The sequence below is a fragment of the Centruroides sculpturatus genome, unplaced genomic scaffold (genome assembly GCF_000671375.1).
Source record: "Centruroides sculpturatus isolate CEXI.00-Female unplaced genomic scaffold, Cexi_2.0 scaffold133, whole genome shotgun sequence".
NCBI lineage: Eukaryota > Metazoa > Arthropoda > Arachnida > Scorpiones > Buthidae > Centruroides > Centruroides sculpturatus.
This window is the reverse complement of record NW_019384319.1, coordinates 435,127-460,993: the sequence shown is the minus strand read 5'-3', so window position 1 is coordinate 460,993 and position 25,867 is coordinate 435,127. Positions and strand designations below refer to the sequence as shown.

Here is a 25,867-nt window from a genome sequence, read left to right as displayed (position 1 = left end):
TTTTCGAATTTTATAAAATGCCAGTTTGTCATGTTCCTAAATATTTCATTACGACTTTTTGGTGATTAAAAGTTTTTAATAAGTTTATATTTTAATGAAATTATATATATATTTCAAGTTATACTGATATTGATCTCGTTGTTCAACATCAATTTTGATCAGTAAGATCAACATCAAAATTCAATCAGGGAAAAACTAATATTCTTTAAGTTTATAAACTTTAAGTGTAGAATAAATTGTGATAATATAAAGTATCAAAAAAGTTATGTTTTTCACTAAGTGTAAAGTATTAAAATTTTCTGTTCTTTTGAAGATAAATTTCTTTGTATAAAATTTCTATATGTATTTATGTTTTTTTGAAGATCTGAAGCAAATTTTCTCTGTACAAAATTATAATTATTTATTAAAATTAGGTATGATTTCGGAGGATGTTGCGCTCGTTTTTGCAAGAGACAAAAATAATTTAAATACAATGAAACTGTTTTTAGTTTGTATAACGATTCATAGAGTAAATATGTTTAAAACATGACTCAAAATAATTTTCTACAGAAAATAACACCTAATCTTTCATACATAAACGTGTGCGTGTTTGAGAATTTTGAAATTTTCAATCCTTACACGGTTAGTTTATGAATATTTCATTATGTTCTCTTAAACTAAATTTATAATGTTAGATAATTGGTTATTTAGCATAATTATTCTGAAAATTTGAAAGAGGGGAAAAGGAGAAAATTGCTGTTATTTTCCCAAACTGCTCAGAAAATCGTTTAAAATAACACTTGCACTCACCTGCAATCCTGAATGTATTCTATGTGACGTTAGATACTGAAAGACCATCTCAGCGTGTTGTGGATAAAGAAATATAGCTAAGCCTGAAGTCTATAAACATCCCCTGATGGTTGAGTGCTACGTTTATTGTGGAAAACCATAAAAGTGTTTGATGGAAAAAGAACTAGCGGAAAGTACACTCGACTGTAGATACTCACCTCTGAGAATAAAAGTTACAAAGTCTTTAATACAATTAAGTACACATTACAAATTCTTTAATACAATTAAGTTCAACATTCTTGAAATACTTACATCTCTTGAATGATATTTTCTACACTAAAAAAACACTGATTGTCCTTTTTTATAACTATTATATATATATATTGACATTTCAGATATACATAAAAAAGGAAGAAGACAAATTGTCTTATGTCTACATGAAAGGTCCAGTTTTAATACTTTTTATTTATCACAGTTCGGTGACTGGAGTCATCTTTAGCGATTGTTGTGCAGCTTGTAATATTGTGCTTTCTTCTTCGCTGTTTGTCTTTTGATAGTGAGGTTCCTTTCTGTTTCCACTCCATCTATCTTTCAGCATTCCAGCTAATTTTGTCCGGTATTTAAACCCTAACGTTACCAGAACAGCAATTATCACAGCTGCAGAAACTGTAACACAGATGAACACTTGTCTTTTACCATTTAGACTGTCACACCCTAACTCTTCGTTAGAAAGATTTACAAGTCGACGATTGGCAACTAATTGGGGGGAAGAACATACCACGTTATCGGTGGAATTATAAGATTTGAGTAGGTTTTTCATCCACAAAATATTACAATCACACCTTATAGGGTTACCGGATAAGTTCATATTATCTAATTCGTCCCAACTTAAGAGACGAGAGTCGAAAGTTTCGAATGCATTACCACGTAAAGATACATTTCGAATGTTTGCCAATCCGTTGAATGCACCAAATTCAATTTTTGTCAATTTTCTATTATGATCAAATCCTATGTACTCCAAATCTGCATTATCCTCGAACGATTTCTCACGAATAATTTTTAAATTAACACAACCAGTGACGATGATTTTTCTTAATCGCTTAAGACCTCGAAAAGCTCTTGGTGGTATTTCGTTAAATAAGTTTTGACTTAGAATTAATTTTTCTAAATTAATAATATATTTAAATGAATTCGTCGGAACGTCGACCAGTTTATTATCTCCTAAATTTAGTGTGAGCAGGTTGGAGAGATTACGGAATACTGCAGAATTCAATTTTTTCAAAGCGCATCCGTCCAGGTAAAGGTCTTTCAGGTTGGACAATGAAGAAAATGAATCATTAACGAGTTCTTTGTCGATAGGATTTAAACCAATATCTAAAGATAGGAGGTTCGGAATGTGGTGAAAAGATAACGAAGGTATGGCTGAAAGTTTATTACCTCTTAATAATAGAGATTTTAAATTATTTAACCCGTAGAAAGCATCAACATCAACATAACTAATACGATTTCGTGACAAATCAAGATATTCTAGGCTTTTTAATGGTGAAAATTTCATGGACGATATATCTTCTAAATGATTTTCGTTTAAATGTAATATCTTTAATCGCACTAAACCCACGAATGTTCGGTTATTGAAAGAAGTTATCATATTATGACTAATCAATAATGTTTCTAAATAACTATGACGAGTAAATTGCTCTGATTTTAAATCTGTAATTTCGTTGTGGGATATATCCAAGTAAGATAAATTACGATAGCTATTATAGATGGAATCGATGCCTGTTATCTGGTTATTAGTCACTCTTAGCCATCTTAATCCGGGATTAAAATATATTGGGATAGTCTGTAATTGTGCAGAATCGCAATTTACTTTAAGGTTAATTTCGTCACACTCGCAATTACGACATCTCGTTCGCGGGCCACATTCTGCCTCCGACCATAAACAAATGAAGTAAAATAGCAGCACTATGATACTCGGCGATCCTTTTAAACGACGCATTTCCTCCCCTCTCTACTGTAAACGATCATATCTGCAAGAAAAAAGAACATTATTATTAATAACCTAAACATCGAAATTTATTAAAATTTCAAAAACCTAATAAAAACTGTTTAATAAAGTAAGTTAATCTCTCGTGTATCGTGCATCAACCGAGAGAAGAAGACAGCATACATTATGGCAATTTAGTTAAATTCCGAAGAAAAATAATGCAATTTTTAGAGCTTAAAATTTAAGAAAACGGCTAAAAGCTGTTTTATAAATATTAGATTTTTTCTTTTCTCTTTACTTTAAGGCTATTTGAGGATTAGAAGTTAACTCATTTTAGAACTATTACTGTAACCATCAAGAGTAAGATAGATGAATCGATTCTATCTCTAAATAATGATCAAGGAAATGTTAGCAACTAAAATAAGATTAAAGATATCGTTAATTTATTTTGATAAAATAACCTTGCTTCGTATGTAATTCGTTTTAATTTTCTCCCTTCCGTTGAATATTAAGATATTAGAATACGGCTCTTTGGTCTAAGATAAACTGGACATTAAAATGTAATTTACTGTTTATCCTATGAACAAAGCGAATTAAATCATCATATGCCAAGCTTCTATCAAACAAATATCCCCTACTCTGATGAAATTCTGTAGATATCCAGGATTTAAATTAATTGATTTTATAAAGTTTTAACAATGTAAACAGTCATTTTAAGCAGAAAACAGTAAATCATTTCTTGTTTACATTTTTATATTTGGCATTATATTTAGCATTAAATTAATCTTTTCTTAAACAAAAATAATTAAAAATTATATTTAAAATAATCGAAATAAAAATTTAATATTCTTTAAAAAATGCTAAGCATATATTTCACGTTTAAAACTTGCATCGTAAAAGACTAATAAAAAAGTATTTTATTTGTTTAATAGTAGCAATTTTAGAGGTAAAACGATAGAATATTTTACTTTAACAGCTAAACAATTATGCTATATATTTTTTAATTATAGAAAAAAAAGTTTAAATGAAAAGATATTAAGCACGCAACTAATATACACAGAATTCATTTCTTTAATTTTTCTTTATATAATTCTTAGTAAGAGAATATGAAAAAGAGAAAGACGTCCGTTTCTAGATTACCGTCTGGAAACACAGTTACACAGTGTGCAGTTAATAGCTGCAAGAAGAATATTATATCCGAGCGACTCTTGCAATGTGACGTTTAATTATGCCAGGTTGGTACAGGCTCGGGACAAATTGGCCTAGCGAAACAATGCATTAGACCCCATAAATAAAATTTACAACCCTTTAGACTGTATTGCGTTATTACAGACTTAGAAGATGACGTCAGCATCGTCAGTAGAGCCGTTAGCAAGTAATTTACTGCCTCTTGCAATTAGCTAGAGAGTCCGTGAAGTGCAGATGAGAGATGGTGATGGATATGAATCGAAAAAAAATGATTAAACTCAATTTTCGATTTGAAAGTTTCCTAAAAAGGTAAGAAAAAATTAATAATAATAATCCTTCAAGGTTTCTGAGAATAATAGCTATTGCAACGTTGGTAAAAAATGTAATTAAAACCTGATTAATTTCTTTCCTATTAATTTAATCCCCACTATTGACACCAGATTCGTTTCTACGCGATCACCATTTGGTGTTACAGCATTCTGCACGGCGTCATCCTCTTTAATTAAACACCAACATTGAATAGAAGGACAGATAAGAGTATACAAGCATCGCAAATGACTGCTTATCGACACGGCAACCAATGCGGTAGAATAAGGAAAACGAGGCATTATTGTCCAAAACTTGGGTTGCTTTTAATTACGTTGGATCTTTCTCTTCTTTTCCAGCATCAATCACGCGTCTTACAGGGCGATTGCGGAGAACAATCAATGAAAGACACGTTTCAGAATAGTGGATCAATTGAAAATCTCTTCAATCCTTACGCTTCGGATTTATTAGCAATTTGTTCCATTATACCGCATTTCCAATGAGATTGGTAGAATAATTTCATACATTCTACTTATCAGTTCACTTTAATAAATGCATTAATCTAGCAATTCATAAGCTTTCATTGTTGTTACCGTAGACATTAATTCACAGAAATGAAAAAAAATCGTATTGAATTTCAAGAATGAGTTCAAAATTAACAGCAATTTTAAAAACACCTTAAATTATTGGACTTATAATTTGGAATTTCTTCCATTTTATCACACTTTAATTGGCAACGGATGAATAATAACGTTAGTTTTTCTGTAATCAGATATAAGTTATTAATAAAACATTAATCAAACAGAGTTATCACGTTTATATTATGGAAAATTTCTATTTTAATTTAAAGGACTGATCACTTTTAGTAGATTCCAATATTGAGCGAAAGAAAGGATTATCGAAAGATTTAATATTATTACATATTTTACAATTTTATTCACTTTAATGAAGTAGGATTATGTAAAAGAAAGTTATAAATTTTTAAGTATAAATAATAATATTAATATACAGTCGAACCTGTAACAACGGCCATTTTTTTCAGAAACTTATCCTTTCAAAATGTTACAAAAGAACCTCCAAACAAAGACCATTTTTTATGTTCCCGTCATCGGCCGTTGTTCAGAGGTTTGACAGTGTATGAAAAGATTTAAGCTTATTTTTGGTCAAATTACTGGAGAGTTATTGAAGAACTTTGGAACATTAAAAGAGAAAATTTCATGGAAATTTTTGGAAATGTCTGATTTGAAATGTGTTTCTTTTAGATTGAGAATATAAATACGGTGTATAAGTTTTAAACACAGACTTTAATGAAACTCTGAAAATAATTAAATATAAATAGTTTTAAAAATCTGCGAAATAATATTTTTATTATAAAAATAAAACAAATAAAACTTTCTATCAAAATTTATCTGAAATTTCTAAAAATTTCAAAATTCCTTAATACTATTTTTAAGTTTCCTTAATTTGATTTCGCAAATATTCTTAAGTCTTTTTCCTTAATAGTTACGATAGTAATTCTATTGTAGCTATAAAGAAATAAGATAGAAAAAAAAGTATAATTCTTCTGCTGTCAGCTGAATAAAAATTGTAATTAATTTCTGTACTTGTTAATGACTTTCCCACTATAACAGAATTCCAGTGGGACTGTAAAATTGCTCATATTCTCCTTATCAAGCAGCTCTTAAAGATCTGTTCTAGCAAATATCTTTTTATTACTAGCATCAAATCCATTCCAACACGAAGAAAGTAATTAATGAAAAAAATAGCATTCTGCTTTTGATAATGATATAAAAGTCATTGAAAATTTTCAGATTTATTATTCCATTACATCAAATCTCCAATGAAATTATGAAAATAGTTTATACTTTCCGAATATTCTTATTGGGTTGTTTAATGATAAAGAGTAAACTAAGCGATATTTCAAAGATGATATCTTTGATAAGAATCAGTTTTCTTTTATTCAATAAACTTAAAATATTCAGCTTAATATATTGATAACACGATATAGAAACCTTCTGGCTATTGCATACTTATAAAGAATAAAAATAAGATTTAAATTTTTATTTATAAAAGTCTTACTCTACTTTCGGCACTTCGATTTTTTTTTATGTTTTAAGATGTAATTTGATTTATTTTTTTAACGATTTAAGCATATAAAATAATGGAACGAAGCGATTAGATAATTCAATCATGTTTTTGTAACGTGGGAAAAGGAATTTTTTTTAATGTTTATCTACGGCATTAATAGTTTTTATCCGGATAAATTTCTCCATTGATGGATGTCTCCATTCTCGAGAACATTTTCCGCTTTTCTTCAATCTGACCAATTACGGCTAAATTTCCACTTCTCTTTAACTAGATGTCTTTCTTAACTATCGGATCTCCAATGTCCATCAATCGTCTTCGTCTTAACCATTAACCTCCTACAAGCCGAAAAAGGAACTTTAACACACAAAAATCGTTAAAGTACCCGATTTTCAACGGAAAAAAAAATTCCAATTCTTCTCAAAACAGTTAAGTAAATGAAGAAAAAACTAAAACTTCGAAAATTTTTACACCATTAATCATAGAAAAGAATTCCACAGTTGTTTAGTTGTAGAAGCAGAAATAAGAGCTCGTAAATGTTAATTTTCTTATTATGACATTATTTTTAAATAATAAAAATCTGCGTAAAGCATACAAAGGCCATTAGCCTAAAGAAAAATATCTATTAAGTCGGCGACGCTTTTATTATTTGGTGATGTGTTACAATTCAATTTATTGTTGGTTTTAATAGTATCAAAGAGTACGTTTTTACTATGTCTCTCAAGCATTAGAACCAAAATCATGTCGTAAAACTCTGGTCCGTCATAGTAATGTCCGAGCAGGTGAATGGATGGAATGGGCTTTCTTATCGATTTTGAATGGTTCTAGTCACCGATGGCAACGTTCCATTACTATGATTAAAGCGTCTTTCATCCCCCTAGACCCTCCATTGTCTTCGACGATTACGTTCGAAGGTGAGACAGGAAGATATGACAGGATACAACTTATTTTCTACTGATTCGATGTGAAAGATTGAAGAAAAAAAACATTCCACCAAGAAGGCATCTCTATCATATAAGATATATATATATATTCGGTTAAACTATAGTCTACATTACTGTATCAAAAAATGAATATTAAATAAAATTATTTTTCACTATTTTAACCATAAGAACAGCATTAAATAGCTAATAAAAAACACGATAAAAATACATATTTTTAATGGTGTTTAGTATTTAAATTTCTCAACAGATGGCAGGATGCGTTGCCTCAAAATATAATGGGGTTTTTTTCCTATATTGCATTTTTGTTTTATCGTTCTTGTAATTAAAGGAAAAAATATTTTCCTCATAAAAATCTTCTTAATGAATTGCTTAGGTCAAACCATTAATTTATCGATCTTTAGGAGAATTAAAATTTATCGCTAGTGACGACGGCTCTCTTGAGTATGAGTCAACATTAAATATGCTCATATTAGATTCAGTAAATGATGCCCTAAACAATAACCTTAATTAGTAAATCTTCATTACAATCGATAATACTCTAAGATCTTTTCTTTTGTTTTTCTATGAAAAATTCATAATTCACCAAACTTTTCTTAAGAATAATTTAACAGGAATTCTGGATGTTTTTTGTATGTGTTCCACGGTATCCAATAATTGGTTGTTGTTCTGTATTACTTTTCTACCAGACTTTATTGCCCTTACTCTCTCCTCCTCCCAATTGTATTTCTCAGTCTTGTATTCAGTTAGTTCTCTACATCATCCAATAATAGAATCTGTAAGCAGAACCATTAAAGTTGCCTTAGCTTTAGCTTTCAATCTTTAACCAAAAAAAAAAAAAAAACCTATATATAGTGTAGGGGGTCCATAAAACACAATCCCCATAAGTGCTTTATTTACCTAGTTACTAGGCAGATGGATGATTGCACCAATTTTGTTGATGGGTAAGCTCTTGAACATCTTAGAGACCCCATTTAGGTTTTAAGCTTGGAGAATGCGATAACAGACATATTTAGATAGTATTCTAAGGGCACATAAATAAACTAAAATAAACCAACCGGATCAAAGTTTAAAACAATAAATAAATAAATATAAAGAATTTGCTATGTGGAGAAATTAAATTTTATATTTTGTGAACGGATAAATTCTATAGTGTTTTAATATAACGCGTGTTGAAAAATGACAGGGTTTTACTCTCGCCTTATTGTTTTCCATCACAGAAAACTGGCAACTTCTAAACAGCAGCTTAAATGAAAGGCCGTCAATCTATAAATAAAAATTCAAGTTAAGAGAAATTTGATCTTTGCCTCCTGCCAGACTCAATGGCTGACGTTTTGATAACAACAGCCCCTTTTTCCCCATCAAATCTGCGATGCATGAAAGGCATCCCATTTCCGGTAGTCAGGTCCATCCTTTCGATCGACATCAAGAGTCCGGCGAGGCGAGTGACATCCCGACACAACCCGCGCGACTAAAGCACCCGATTCTCATAAAACTCGAGAGGAAAGCCTTTAGAAAAAAAAAAACAACAAAAAAGAAAAAAGAAAGTAAAGTTCGTCAATGGTGACACTCGGCTAGCTGAAGATTAAAGGGATCGATAAAGCTGTCTGCCGGACAGGCCACTCCAAGTTATATGATGGATAGACTTCTTCCTTAATGGTAACTTTATGCTCGTCAGTGACCCAAGAACACTAAGAAAATAGACAAAACAGGTGGTTATGAAAAGAACTGTAAAGTATGTCGTCTAACCACAAGAGGCACTTATCGAATCAAGGTAATGAAAATTCATTTTTCCTTCCCTTTTTTCCTCCCTCATTCGCCGTCAGATGGCGCCACATAGAAGTTTTGCCATATGCAAAGCATAAAATATAAATATTAATCATCTTTTACTATATAATTAATGAAGATAATGTAATATAAAACGGCACGGCGTACGACTTTAGAACTTTATTCAATTATTACATTAAATTAAATCAATATTCGTATCAAGCCGGTCGTTAAAGGACGTATCTCTGTTTATAGGTCATATTAGGATTGATAATGGAAGCTAGATGTTGCGCAAGTCAACTCTACAACCCTACTGAAAAGAAATAATGGAAACTTGTCCTTCTAAATACGACCTTTAGTTAACACATAAAATATTTTACGACTGGAGTGACAAGCTTATATGCAGTTCAAACGTTACGGAACTTGGAAAAGTGTCTTAAAACAACAAATATTACAAGATTTAGCCGAATTAACCAATCCCCTTTTAAGTGCGCTTAACCTTATTCTATATTAAACTCGAGTTTTATTCATCAAGCCTAAAATATATACACTTAAAACTCACTTCTTTCATTCGAAATTATATTTTTTAATTAATATAAAAAATAGATAATTTTTCCTTAAAATCTAAACTTACATTTTCAACAAACGCTTTAAAAAATGAAGAAAATATTGCAAAAAAATAAGAAAAAAAAACGTATGCCGCCCCCAAAATATATATATATATATATTTGTAATTTGAAAAAATAAAAAATAAAACGTTTCTTGTTTCGAAATTCGAAACTTTTTTCATAAAAAAACGATCCATTTCGCTTTATTGTCTAAACAGAGAATCGAATTTCTGAATGAAATTGAAAAATATTTTTTTTTTAAAAAAAAGAAAAGTAAAAAAAATATCCTTACAAGAAACTAGAAAAAACCTCATTCGAAAAACGTCACAACACTCTTCAAAAATATTCAAATGTGAACACTTTCTGGATTTCAGATTATGATGATTTTTATATTGTGGGGAATATATTTATAAAGTGAAAAAAAAGATTCGCTTATCAAACAAGACAGCATCAAGAATCAATAACTTATTACAACTACCTTCACAGTATGATATTTGCTTTTCCAGATGACGTCATGGCTCAACACTTTTCGGCAGCATGAACAGCTGAAGTATGAGTCACATGTACACTTTCAAAATAAAACGGATAACGGTTACTCGAAAGAATAATTTACTTAGCATTTCCTAATTTTAAAAGTACAGGTCGATAAGATCAAAAGGTATTATTATTGGTGTAAAAAGAATGACGTCAATTCTGAGGACAATACTTTTAAATTCGATCTGGTGATAATCCTAAATCGTTTCTGATGCTCCAACAAAAGTCTGTCACTTAATAGGGATTGACTAAATGACAGAATAATGGGAGAAAAAGTAAGTGGCTGATGTCTGACCAATCTGATTCTGTCCCCTTTTTTTTCTTTCTTGTTTTTTAATCTATGTCATCTGCATTGATGGTGCGGATTAAATCGAACTCTCTAGTTACTTCTATAAAGAACGCAAATTCGTTAGGATCCATTTTTTAAATGAAAGCTGAATCATTGCAATGAGTGTGGCCTAATGATTTAATCTGTTATTTTTTATATTTTTTGTATTTTTTGAGGTGGTAATTATTATTTAAGTACATAATGTGAAACTTAAACTTTTACACGGTTAATAAAAGTTTCGTTCTGAATTAAATTGAAATTATAAGGACTGTATAATAAATTTTATGAAGTAATTATGAAGAAAATGAGGTCAGGGATAACACTTTTTTTCCTCATTTTAGATATTTGGTAATCAAGTTAATGTATTTTGTCATTTTGAAAAATTCTTCAAGCGACTCATTTTCAGTTTGGTTTTATTTAATTTTGAGTCAAAATAAACTGAAGCGGCATTAAATTTTGAATTTAGAAAAATAAAACTTCTTAATTTTTCCTATAAAAATTAATAAATGCTATTAATTTAAACCCTCAATTTTTATTTTCATTGAATTGTAAGGTAAGATTTCAATTGGATTAATTGTAAGAAGCTCCAAAATTTCTGTTACAAATAAGAAAAATATATGAAATAATTATTAAAATGTACACTTTATGGGGGAAAAACAATTATGAAATTGATATTTAATTTAAAAATGCGCACATTTATACGTGTTTTCATCAAAGCAAACCGCACATAAACCTACGTTTTGTGTTTGTTAAGATATATAAATTACCTTGATCATTATTCAATATTTAATAAAATAAACATATTTAGACCTCTCTACTAGTTTATATACCCTATTATCTTTATATTTAATATTGTATTATCTGGAATAAATTCCGAATAACTACATACACACATCTGTATTTTTTACTAGATATGATTGTAGTCCAATATTATATTATTTATATTATATTGTTTATCTTATACGATCACGTTACACTTACCTGTTATAACTGGATANATATAATCTTATTGAAGAAAATTACTTAAGTTACGGTGCGTCAAACGAAAAATATGTTCTAAGTACTTAAACAGATTTTATTATACTTTAAAGTTATTAAGCTATCAATACAGAAATAAAATATTAAATTATTGCCTTGAACAGTGAAGAAGTGGAAATTCCCAACTGTTAAATATGTCATTATTTTTTAATCTCGAATAAAATGCCAGAGCATCGACTTGTCGCACTGGTAGCTTCTGAATGAAGATGACCTTTTGAAACAGTTCAACAGCAACAGTAGTCATCATTTTTGAAAATCTATAAGCGGATACCGACATAAAAATAGCATTAAACGAATATTTTATATGTTAATTCAGCTTTTTCTTTCAATTTATTAATGTTAAATTAATAAAGCAATATTTAAAAAATCAATCTGGATACGATAAAATAGTGGGTGATGGCGTAAAATCCAAATAAAAATTTTAATCTTTTCTCAAGGACAAGTTAATCTTACGAAAAAGTAGGCTAACTCCTAAGAAAGAAAAAGTATTTTCTCGACTAAACACATAAATCATATAATTTGCACGGAAATACTCAATTAAAATTACTCAATTTTTCCTCGAAACAAACTCTAATACTAGAAGCCAAAATAAATTATTTAAACAATCAACTTCTCCTATAAAATTTTCGTCGCGTAATTCGTCTTGTTTAATTAATTAATACAGTGCACTCTCGCTAATCCGGATTAATTATTTTTGGAAAACCAGAAAGATCAGAAAGGATTACAGGAAAATATGTATATTTATGCTAAAATGTGTGCTATATATATTAATTTTTCACATTTATTTTCGTTGTTGAAACATTTAGCCATATTACGAACAAAATCAGTTTCGGATTAGCAAGAATTGGCTGTAATTCTGATGGATAAGCTTCGATTAATTTCAGATTAAAAATTTAAAAAAAAAACCTTTTATTTGGTAATTATTACTTTAATATTTTGTATAGATTTTATAAACAAAGTGAAGATAAGTTAAAAGGATTCGACTACTGATGTTACTCTTAATTACTTCTCTAAAACATGTTAATTATTGTTGTTTACTGAAAACAATGCTAATTACAACTAAACAGTTTTTAAAATATTTTAATTAAGCAATGATAATTATATTTTAATTGTAGATAAATTCTAAATATTTATACTATGCAAATTAATCCTATTTTAAAAAACTTTAACAGCGTAATTAAGAAGGGTTTGTTATATTAAAACCATATTTTCGATTTCAAAATTTCCTCTTTTTTTTTTAAATTTTATTTTAAAAGATTTTTGCATGTTTGTGTCAGCAATTAGGAAAATTTTTCGCACAGTTTCTATTTTAGGGTATACATATTTTCCTTTTTTTTTTTTTAAATTAAAAGTGTGCAGACATCGATTAACTTTCCCTTACACTTCTCTCCTCTATATCTCGAATGATAAATTCTTTCAATCGACACGAAACAGCAAAATAAAGATAAGCTTGAAATACGTTTTCTGAATTTTATATGGTTCATTTCATTCAAAATAAGAGGTCTAGTTCCTTCATAAGGACATCAGTTCTCGGTTAGAAAAAGGCAACGATCAAGATAAATTATCAAACGGATATACTAATGATTATGACAGGTCAATGTATGCTGGGGTGTCATCTTAGTGTCTGTTCCCCTTCAAGAAGAGATATCACCCAAAATAAATTGAAGTTTAATGCCTCGGGTAGGGTCACAGTATCCTCCTAGGCATAACTGTTCGATAGAAATTACAAAGATGCCTTATTTTCAATCCGAAACACGGAATTTTCCACTTTGATGCCTCTAAAGGTGATTTTTTATAGTAGAGCAAGAATATATTCATCGCTTTTTTCCCCCACAAATATATATATATGTAGAGAGAGAGAGAGCCTATATAAATATATCCATTTTTATATTTATCGCCTCGATTCGCAAGATAATTTTCGCTTCCATTCGTGCAAATTTTTATATTCGCAACGGAATAAATAAAATTTGTCAATTTTTTGGAGAATTTCCATAAACGAAATTTGATAAGTTTTTGTATAGAATATTAAAAAGTTGGGAGAAAAGTTATTTTTTAAATGTTTTTACAACAATCGAAAATGACGTTTATAAAAACTTGTTTCGTACGTGCATAAATTTTTATATAAATTATGACTTACATCGGCAAAACAATAATATTTTTATATATATTCTTTATGGCTCACGAATAAACATTTAATATTTAAATCCTCTTACGTCCCTGAACGAAACAATTCTCAAGAGATACTCTAAGTTAATTTTTTAAGAGTAAAGAATTTACTCCAACGTGATCCATTTACTTAAATTAAAATGGCAACTAAAATAATAAATACGTAATAAAAATAACAATGTTTAATAGGATTAAACTGAGTAATGAGACAAAACAAAAGTCTAGTCTTTATCCTGTGTTTAATTCGTAGAATATGCAACAGCTAATATTATTTAGTGTTACAACGTTTATTAATTGCCGTTTTTAGGAAGTTCTATATTTGATTCCGCCTCGATTCTACTATGAAAAAATCTGTAACAGGGATTTTTTTTATCCCTCCATAGTAGTGAACTATCTGAGTATGCATGTCATTCAGCTCCTCCTCGCTATTTAATGCACCGAGAAAGGTCACTAAACTCCGCCCAATTTCGTGATGTCTCAACAGTTTATATCCACTTTTTTTTAGCCTAGGCGAACACAATTAATTAAATAATACATCTATCCATAGAAATATTCCCTTCTTGTATAAAGTTCAACTAGAAAAACCGAATACCCTAAATAAAAATCAAACACAATTATCCCATCGACCCGAAGAACGTAGAGAGGTGAACAAAAATTTACACCTCGAGACAAAATTCGTTGCCAAGTGATGTAACAATCTGCCAGTTCCCAAGCGTGACGTCACAACCTCATTCACAACTAAGATATAAATAGAAGCTCGGAGTAAGGGATGTAATGACGGTCAACGCTACAAGCAAAGTATTCAGAACTTGGACAGAATGCCGAACAGAAAGGACTTTAACAATAAACCACAGCACAAAAGATATCAGGAGACTAAACATTGGCATGGCGCCATCTTTGTTACAAGCCAGTTACTGGAAAAGTGGATCTCCATCAAATAATTTAACCGAATAAATGATCCCAAGTTTAGTTATTGTCTAAACAGAAGTAGGAGCTACCGTTTTTTCGGTTCAGTAAATTTTTAAAAGACATCTACCGGACCTTGACAAACTAGTTCGTGATGGGACTTTAGAAAAGAAGGAGATTCTCGCCCAAGAGATAGCCAATTGCCGGAAAATGTCTTCAAGCCTACTATATTTTATAGCTTAAATCCTGTCTGTAGTAAAAATGTAGGAACCCAATTTAAAGAAGAAAAAAGAATGTTATTTATTTTTCATTTTTTAAATTAAAACTTTATTCATAAATCGCGAAATACAGTTAATGACCTATATATTGTAAGCATATAGTAGTTAACATTTCTTTTATTTTTCTTTTTAATCCTGATTTTCGAGTTAAATTCTTAAGATAGTTCAGTTAACAGATGTTAAATCGATTCTGATTAGAAGAAAAAAATCGGGAAATTATTATCTATAAGGATATAGACCTACATTGATTTCACATATGACAATCAAATTATCTTATTAAAGTTACTTTGCAAAGTTGGATGGTGCCAGGCTTTAAAAGTGTCTTTTGTCTTTATTTTATTATATAAATTTGACTCTTCGCAGAATTTTATCATTTTGTTGCCCTTGAAGATCAATTAATTGAACTTTTAAAACATTTTACAAGGAAAAAAGTATATAAAAATATATTTTTTATGACTAAAGATGGATACAGATAATTTTTATGTCATAAGTGAATTTATGTCATTTTATTAAATTTAATTTTTTTTCTATTAAAAAAATAATGCGTTAAAGTTTAAAACAGTGGAAAAAATTCTTGGAATGAATTGTAGAGATAAAACATTAAAAATATATATATTTTTCTTTTTTAGTGTTTGGTTCTTCTTTCCCTTCTCGAATGAACAATTCAGATAACAATCAAAAGAGGAAAATTTGTACTTTTAAAATATTTAGGACAAGAGGATTCAAGAGAAAAATATTTTACTCTGTCTGTATGACTAAATAAATTATAGGTTTTCGGTAGTTCTATTATATGAGGCCTACTCCGACAGACAGCACTATAATCTTCAGACCGGAAGTTCTATTATCGGCTGCAATTGTCTGGTAGCGGAAAGACGATCTTCCCATTCAATCTCCACCTGGATGACCTCTAACCCCTCTGAATTGACCTCAGACAGATGGTAGAGGCGAACTACTACTGGGTCAGTTCGGAAAATACAATCACCTTCTCCCTTTGTAACATAAAACCATTCAGTACCCCACAGGACTTGCTAGGTATACTATGGAGCGTTACCCTCGCCCGCTTGGTTTCTCTTCCTGTTTATTATAAAATACATAACGCCAACTATGTATTATTAATTATTTACTGCACATATTGTAAAGTAAGGACAGGTAGAGTAGGAAAAGAGACGTGGGCCAAGGTCAGCAGCTTGTAGCAGTAGCCAGGCAGCCCACAGTTCTATCTGGATATTCGCGGTTGGGTGGTTTTGCAGTTCATTTCGTTGGTTGAGATAGGCAATGTGGGTGGAATTTTTTACACGCAACTAGAAATCATTAATAAATCCTAAAATATATAATTATTTACCAAAAATATCTATATGGCCTCATGACTAACGAGTCATAATCCAAACAATATACAGTATAAGAATTACATTTCCAGAATTTATTATATTATTCTTCATGCATTTGTTATTTTTACCGATTCAATAAATACATTCATAGAGTAAACTCATGTAGGTGTACTTTGTATTGCATCCACAGGTGTCAATACACATTATAAGAAGTAAAAGTCCGTTAACTGTACTCGATAAGGGATTTTATCGTACAGAAACTATACAATATTTTCAAGTGTTTATCATATTTTAAGTAGATAGATACAAGTTGGAGTATCTTAACCCTTTATCCTCCCCGCATACCAACGCTTTATCCACCATCAATCAATCAATTGTTGTCGTAATCTTGATAAAACGTCCATTTTACTACGTTTTATTAACAGGAATAAATTTAACAACTTACCTGTAAAAAAAAACAGCGACACAATACAAACACTCCTAGACTGTTTACACCATGGCGGGAATAGATGGGGGAGGAAGAGGGTTCGAGAATCACGATGACGTCACCGACAATGCTACCTGCGCTGTGGGACTTTGACCGCCAGATTCATTTTCTGATTACCTTACCCACTATATACTGAATGAATTTATATATGCACTTACCTGATGAGACATATATCGTTTCGATGTCATCGTAAGGTTCGAATTCTGAATTGGATCCGTTGACAATATTCTACTTTAGTTTTGCTTGGGCGAGGCTATACAAGCTCCACCGTTTCTCAACTATTGTAGCTCGACGTGCTTGCCAGCTGCACCAGTAAATGGGTCTCTTCCATTCTCGTCACTAGGGGGAGATTAGCGAGACGTGTGTGGTGAAGGGGTAAAATCTATTAGGAATTAGATGAGGCTTAGTTGGAAGAAAGAAGGAAATACATTAATTCAATCTTGCTCGGTTGTATTAGAATAAATTTGGATTTTCTCCATTCTCGATGCATAAATCTAGTGATGTGTTTGAAAATATTCATTTGATAAGGCAAATTGGGTAGGGGAAAAAAAACACTATTAAGCGGTTGATGTGTTATTATTCAGTCAAAGGAGCCGAAGTATTTTTATTTTGTTTACATTTAAATCTATTTATTTTAAAATTATAAATTTTAATTGAGACAATTAACAATTATTATTTTTTTCTTAACTGAACTTTTAACTTATAGAAAGAAAAATAAGAAAATAAAAAATAAAAAAATAAAGTCAATTTATTTTAATTCAATTTAATTTCGTTTATTTTCATACTCGATGTGTAATTTATATATTTTATTACATTAAAAAAACGAAAATTGTTTTTAATGCTATTTTCATCAAACGAATGTCATTTACTTAAAGGTAATAAAATGTATTTTTATTATAAAATGTCAATTTTGTTANATAGTTTTAAAAATCTGCGAAATAATATTTTTATTATAAAATGTCAATTTTGTTAAACGAAGAAAATAAAATTTCTTCTTATTATTTTTTTTCCTTTTTTTTTGTTTATTTTTTTTAAATTCAATTTCGATAATATAAAAGTACAATATTTACTGTAGCCTTCAGTTTATGTTGTAAGTCCATAATCCACAAATGAAAATTTTGAAATGTTTGCGAAATTTATAAATTTTAAAATGTTTATCACGTGCTTAAGAACACGTGCCATATAATAAATTTTATTTTGCTGATTAATTTTGACATTTCCGAGGTTATAATTTTCTAAAATATTCTTTGCTATTATTTAAACTGTGCAACATTATTTTACGACTTCAACTAATTAAAATTCACTCTTCGAAAAGGAATTTCCTTCCTACTCTTTAAGGAAAAATTGCATTTTTCTGATCTATTTTTTTTTTAATTCTTTTCTTTTATTTTCTTTTCTGTTACGATCCAGTTTACAGAATAATTTTGACGGTAAAATTACTCGTGCGATAGTACACGTAGGCTGTAAATCTATTGTATATATTTTATTTACGTACCATATTTTCTTAGAAAGATGTCGAGTTAGTAAAGTAGAAAATTTAGATTTTTTTTTTTTAAGAATAACAATACTTTAACGATGTAAAATATCTTGAATGCTTTATATTCTTCACTATATTTCATATTTTTGCTTGTAAAAATCGGCCAATATAGGCCACGTTATGTGTAACAAGTTGCAAACGACATCCAGATTGTCAAAGTGACAAACGATGACAAGGCATAAATACAAACCTTAACGAAGCATTTCCTGAGTTATTTGTCACATTTGCTTCTAAGATTACACAATAATCCCAGTGTTCTCTATCGTGATGTCATCAATATCCACTATCAGTTATGCTTAATACATATTCGAGCTTAAAATAATTAAGTTGCATTCTAGTTCTTTGCAAAGTTGCAGAGATGGAGATAAATAAGAGCTTTTCTTTAGAATTTACCATCGAAATAACATACCAACAGAAGGTTCTATATAGGTCGTCACCTGTTAGAAAAATCGATTAAAATTTGTATTCGAAAAATGTATTTGGTTCAGTTAGTTTATTAACAAATATTATGGAGGATTTTATGATACAAATGCAGTTTAAATGTTTACATTACACTCCATAAAAATGGGTTTAATTATGATAAAGGGAGTGGCAATTGTAGAAAAGAATGCGGTTTATTTCAACTTCTTTTAAGGGCATGTTCTTACAGATAAAAATAATTGTTTTTAATCGTTTGTTTTCACTCAACTGTAGATTTATGCTGTAAGTTTAATTGCAGTTTTCTATTATGGAAGGCTGACTTCACTCACGAAGAGATTACCTATTTTATGTACAGTAATTCAGGAAATATCGATTTTCAACTTGTAGTTTCCTCAAATTTGTAAATTAACCAAAGTTTTATTATTTTAAAACATATTATATTTCACTATTACACAATTATACATATGTTCGACCTCATTCACCTTCTATAAAATATAATAAATTTTGATGTCTCATCTATAGTAATATACCACGATTACAACATATGTTAGAATAGAATATGACTTAATTCTAAATATTTATTTCCAATTCAACCTCTTTATGAACGTGACAATGGTCCTCCACGCGTCGTTAATTCGTGAGACGTGACTTGCAGACACAACGAGCTGAATTACTTAATTCAAGAAGAATTTAACATGTGGTCTTATCATATGATATAGGAATATTAGTGATCAGTTTTAGATGACGTAAGCTTATCATATATCAAAAACAATAAGTGCTAAGTATATTTATCTGTAAAAATGTATAAAGTAGCCATAACTATGTTTAATTGAAGGAAAAAAAATCAGTTTTATCGTAAATATGGTAAGCTATTCATTTATGTAACATAATATCTGTAAGGTCATATAGATCTCCTTACAAAACAGTTATTTTTAACTGAACGTTGCCTTAATTTATGTTATATTTGCATAAATTTCAATACAATTTAAACATTTAAATTGAACTTAAACATTGTTTCTTATTTCATATAATTATTTATGCTATTATTTTTTTAAATATAATTATTTAAAATCTAGTTCATGAATAAATACACGAATCAACTCAGGAAAAAGCTAGATGAATAAGTAAATCTGACGGAGCAGCTAGACAAATAGAGATTTAGGAAAGAGTAGATAAATAGATACAGTTTCATTAATGACTAGTAAAAGTGATATATTACATTAAAATATATTAAAAAATTTATATTTAAGATTAGAAAATATATTATTTTTTCTGTTTATCATATAGTTTCTTTAATTTGTTCTCATCAAAAATTCATAAAGTGTCAATTATACTTTCATTTTTATTCTTTAATTAATGTTTAATTTGTGGAATAATTTGATATACAGTGACCCACTAATGTCATTTTTATTACAGTCATTCCACTTTTATTCTATCTAAAAAGCACAGCATGCAGGTTAATAGAAATAGGGTTGCAGTACCGGTTGTTACATAGCGCAACTGTTTAATAATAAATAAAATAAAATTAATCTTTAATCTCAAACAATGAATAGAGAAAAGATTAAAGTATTTAAAAAAAACAAACAAACAAGAATTTAATATTCTTTAAAAGTTAAAAGCTTTATAGATTCACAGGTGGTATTTTTCCGTTAGAATCAATTTATCAATGAAGGAAAAGTAACTTTAGATGCTGACTTATTGTGGATGATAAATTATCATATGGTTTGTTTATTCTCAACAGAATACTGGTTCTCATGATGAAATGAAACGGGTGTGTTCTTGTCATGTGATATACGTATACCTTAATGAATATATGCAGTGATGATTTAGAGAGAAAGAAAGTTTGGATATGTTTGTATATTGAATTAGATAAACTACACAAAAATGAAATATACACTACGTATATACACTGTACATATATTGGTTATGTCGAGAAATACTATTCCCCCTTTGGTATTTAAATATAAATGGACTACTTTCGTTTGATTTATTTTTCATTTTTATTTTATTCAAAAATAAATTAATCCTAATTTAGGAGATTGATTATGCCTCGGTTATGATTAGTTGCAATGTTTATTTAACGATTTTTCTCAAATAAAATGTTTACTTCTATTTACAGTCCAAATTCTGATTTAATACTAATTTTAATTGAATTTAAAATGTTTTCTTGTTATTTTTAAAAATCGATATATTTTTATATCAAATTTTATTTAATTAGTATATATTTTTTATTATATTTTTTAAATATTAACTTAAATAAATTATTATTTTTTTTTAATTAAATGCGTTTTAAAGGAGAAAAATTCATAGTTATATGTATTTTTTTTTTCTTATTCAGCTTTATTTCTTATTTTATTACTTAACTTTCTGATTTTAATATACTTCAAGATCTAGGTCTAGATTTTGAAAATTGAAGAATTTTTCTTTATACTTAATACTCGAGTTTAATAAACATCGACAAGTTTTGTCACTCAGGTAGATACTTTATCTTTAAAACGTGACCGAATTTACTGTATTTTGAACGTTTTTTTCCAGCAACCTTATCAGATTTTTTACCGTTTAAGATCATAAAAAAAATCTCGTACGCTTTGACTATTCGAGAAACGATAAGTTTTAAGGCTCCTTATTGGTTGAAAGATTTTCAAAAAGGAGCTTAATACCAGAGCAAAGAGAATTTGTCTCGATATTTATTAAACGATTTTGTTTGTTTAAATACTTACTTTAATACGGGACTTGGCGATCGAATCGACTTTTTATTCCGTCGTAACGTTATTATAAAAAGTTCAAAAGTGAACCATAAACCAAAAACGATCATTCTAAAAAAGTATTTTGTCACTTTTTAAAACCGTTTTCTCGCATGAAATTTACAAAAATGTTAATGTTTTAGGCTTGGTTTACTTTTTAAAAATTTTATATGCATATCTTTTTATTTTATTTATAGCAGAAAAATGAAAATCCAATATTTCTTTTAACTCCTCCAGTTCCGAGATCACCCTCTCTAGATGGGCATCTTTAACAATCCCATTATAGGTTCGGCCAGGCCCACAAATGGGGCGACAGGGTGGTGTTGGATAGGGCCCGACATATTCGAATGGACTACTCTCGAAAAACTCGAGTTTTTAGACCCGTTTGGATTCTATCCCGGACCCCCAGAATAGTAAGCTGCCATCATAACCTCTCGGCCATCCGGCCGTGTGAATTTAATATTAAATTAATAAAATATTAAATTATATTTTTTCAATTTAAAAAAAAAAAAACTTAAATTTAAACATAAAATAAATAATTTTTTAAGTAAAAAATTCGTCTGTATATTAACTTATCTTTACAAATTTAATTTGCCTATATAAAGATAATTAAATAAATATATATTTTTAAAAATTATTTTATCAAAAATATCATATGTTATTCCTTATTTAACTTAGTTTATCGTACAGTTGTGAAAGTCTATCATAATCAGGATACTTATATCAATTGAGTACATTTTCCAATTTACTTAACTATGATATAATCTTGTCTGCGGTTTGTGTGATTGTCTAGCACATGAAACATTAACAGTTAGTTTTCCATTAAGTAAGCATTATAGCTTTAATGTCTATCGATATTACGAGGGATATTTATAATGAATATGTATATTATACTATAAATTAGATTATGTCGTCGAATGTCTTTATACAGCGCTTATATATGTATATTTATTTAAATTTATTTACACAATAAGTAAATATATGTGAGAAACTCTATAAATATTCTTTTTAATGTTTAAAAATAAATAAATAAATTATTTGTTTTTTTTCACGTCGTACCATGTTTGTTGACGAAGCGTGTTGCTGTACGTTCCTACAAAGTGAATATATCGTGTTAAAATAGTAAACGAAGACGAAAATAATATTCTAAATATGCAAATTATATTTAGAAAGTTATATTTAAAATGAATTTAAATAATATAATTTATATAAAATATTATTTTATCAATTCGTCTAAATTNATAGCATTATGAATATTGCCACAACAATAGACTACTCTTATACATTAAAAATTAGAATAGTTCCAAAAGAAAGAGCTACCTCGTTAGCTTTTATGAGATAAAATAGCACAATCAGCTGATCCCAGAGAGCTGATTACAATCAATAAAATAGAAGAAACTTTCGTTGGTTAATGTGCAGTAGATACAAATTGGATTATATAAAAAGAACATGTCATAATGTCTATAACACTGTACGATGATTTATATCCCTACAAATTATAACAAATAAATAGAGTTTTCGGGGATTTCCTCATATTGTGTGTAGAAATAAATGCCACACAAATTTTTTTTTTTTTTTTTTTTTCCTCATATTGTGTGTAGAAATAAATGCCACAAATGTTTTTTTTTTTTTTTTTAACGTACCGCGTGATAGACAAACATCTCCGGAAATTACATAAATAGGTCTAATTGAATAAAAATAGTTTCTATTGTTTGCGCTTTGTACTAAGTTTAGGGTATGAAATTTTGCGACTAATTGAATGATTGTGCAATAATTTAATTGGATTATTACAGTATTTATCATTATAATTTAATTAATCACTTTTATAATTACTTTTAATATTTTATCAGAAATAAATATTTCTTATGTTTTCTATGTGTTTCTCAATATCAATTCATTAAATACTTTCAATTTTTAATTTGTAAATTAGTAGTCTGTATATAATCGAATCTACTAAAAAGGCTACTTTTCAACTTTTTAAACAAAAACGCATAGAAAATAATATCTAAACAACGAACATTTTTTAATGTTCTCAACAGTGGCCGTTGTCCAGAGGTTTTACTGTATTTAATTATGTTAAGCCTGAATAAATAGTTATATACGTACCAGTTTTAGTCTCTATCCCTTAATGGTATTTTTAGACTTTTTTTTATATGCATTTTTCTACTTTAAGTTGTAACTGCTTAAAAAAATGGTGGGTCAATTGTTACCACTGACCGTTACATAGCGCAACTGTTTAATAATAAATAAAATAAAATTAATCTTTAATCTCAAACAATGAATAGAGAAAAGATTAAAGTATTTAAAAAAAACAAACAAACAAGAATTTAATATTCTTTAAAAGTTAAAAGCTTTATAGATTCACAGGTGGTATTTTTCCGTTAGAATCAATTTATCAATGAAGGAAAAGTAACTTTAGATGCTGACTTATTGTGGATGATAAATTATCATATGGTTTGTTTATTCTCAACAGAATACTGGTTCTCATGATGAAATGAAACGGGTGTGTTCTTGTCATGTGATATACGTATACCTTAATGAATATATGCAGTGATGATTTAGAGAGAAAGAAAGTTTGGATATGTTTGTATATTGAATTAGATAAACTACACAAAAATGAAATATACACTACGTATATACACTGTACATATATTGGTTATGTCGAGAAATACTATTCCCCCTTTGGTATTTAAATATAAATGGACTACTTTCGTTTGATTTATTTTTCATTTTTATTTTATTCAAAAATAAATTAATCCTAATTTAGGAGATTGATTATGCCTCGGTTATGATTAGTTGCAATGTTTATTTAACGATTTTTCTCAAATAAAATGTTTACTTCTATTTACAGTCCAAATTCTGATTTAATATTAATTNTAATAATTAAATTTAATTGATTATTTATATTTTTAAAAATATTATTAAAGTTATAATATTTATCTAAAGCTCTTTCTCTTGGAAATTGAAAAATATGATATATTAATTTATATAAAAATTTATTTATTAATATCAGCAGAAATATTATATTAATATTCTAAATACATATAATAACGATAAATAAAACACCAATTATTTTTAATTTTAAAATAAAATATTATTTATAAATTTCATGAATAAATATGTTAAAAATGAAAATAATACATTATGAATACTTATTATTTGATAAAGAAATTGATTTTTAGTACAATTAAATATGCATTTTATTCTATTAAAATTAATATAAACGTATTATGTTTTTAAAGTTAATAGAGCAAACGTCAATATTAATCATTTCATAAATAATAAAGTGCTGAATAATGTATAGAGGTGATATTTACTAAAATTTAAAATAAAAGATTAAATTGTGCGAAATTCAATTTTAAAGCGTTATCCAACACTCTTCTAGTGTATAAAATTTCGGTTTTTCCTCTCCCTTACTTCATCCCCTTATATGTAAACCACTCCTCGTTTCATTATTTATCCAATATTATCCTGGGTATGATTATTTATAAAACTTGAAATAGAGAAAATATTTAGTGTGTAAAATAACGGGTTAAGGGACGACGATGATTGATAAGATCCCCTAATTATATCCAGGAATATCTAAAATACAAATTGATTGATTATACTAATTTTCCAATCAATTGTTTTCTAGAAATTCTTCTTTTTTCTATAATTTTCCATCCTTGAAAATCAATTTTTTAAATTAAAAATCTTAAAGTTAATTTAGTTAAATTAGTTAATTTTGCATCACTCTTTAATCGAATATCATCCTTTTGTCGTGTTAAAGTATTTACTGACATAATTCTAAACACAGAGATAATTAGATGATTATAATAAGAAGCTTCAATCTAATTTTTATTCTAAAGTAGCTATCTAACACAAAGTTTTCTTTGTTTTTTTTTATAATAACTTTTCTTAAAACTCATTAGTGTTGAAAGGTGATTTGTGAAGAGCTATCTTCATAACATATCATTGAAATTCTTGGTAGAAAATTATACAACAAAGACAATTGTTTACCTGCAGAAAGCAACAATCAGGGTAATTTCCTCTTTCAATTATGAAACCTTTAACCAGCAATCTCTTTTGTATAACATCAGCATTATATTGTCAAAGATTTAAGAGTTACACGTCGAAATTCTTCAGATGTATCACCTGTATAATGTAAGATAATTATTCGTTTATTTATCACAGAAATTTTTATTTTATTCTTTAATATTAAAACATTATTTTGTAATATAATAGGTTAATGGAGATTTTTATAGTAGAAAACTTAAATAAATGCTTCGTCAGTAAGTTATAGCATTATGAATATTGCCACAACAATAGACTACTCTTATACATTAAAAATTAGAATAGTTCCAAAAGAAAGAGCTACCTCGTTAGCTTTTATGAGATAAAATAGCACAATCAGCTGATCCCAGAGAGCTGATTACAATCAATAAAATAGAAGAAACTTTCGTTGGTTAATG

The 25,867-nt window shown here is 28.4% G+C and overlaps 1 protein-coding gene across 2 annotated transcripts; it reads right to left on the bottom strand.

Annotated features, from left to right (window-relative positions):
• Positions 1-995: 995 nt before the first annotated feature.
• LOC111624754 (leucine-rich repeat transmembrane neuronal protein 2-like) lies at positions 996-17,054 on the bottom strand. Of its 2 annotated transcripts, none has more exons than XM_023367695.1 (2): positions 16,874-17,054; positions 996-2,798 (listed from the first exon to the last, which is right to left on the bottom strand). In XM_023367695.1, the coding sequence occupies exon 2, from the start codon at positions 2,765-2,767 to the stop codon at positions 1,238-1,240; it is 1,530 nt and encodes a 509-aa protein (XP_023223463.1). In that variant the 5' UTR covers positions 2,768-2,798; positions 16,874-17,054; the 3' UTR covers positions 996-1,237. The 2 variants fall into 2 exon arrangements, with proteins under 2 accessions (XP_023223463.1, XP_023223468.1); XM_023367700.1 differs by lacking the exon at positions 16,874-17,054 and adding an exon at positions 16,674-16,732.
• Between the last annotated feature and the right edge of the window lie 8,813 nt (positions 17,055-25,867).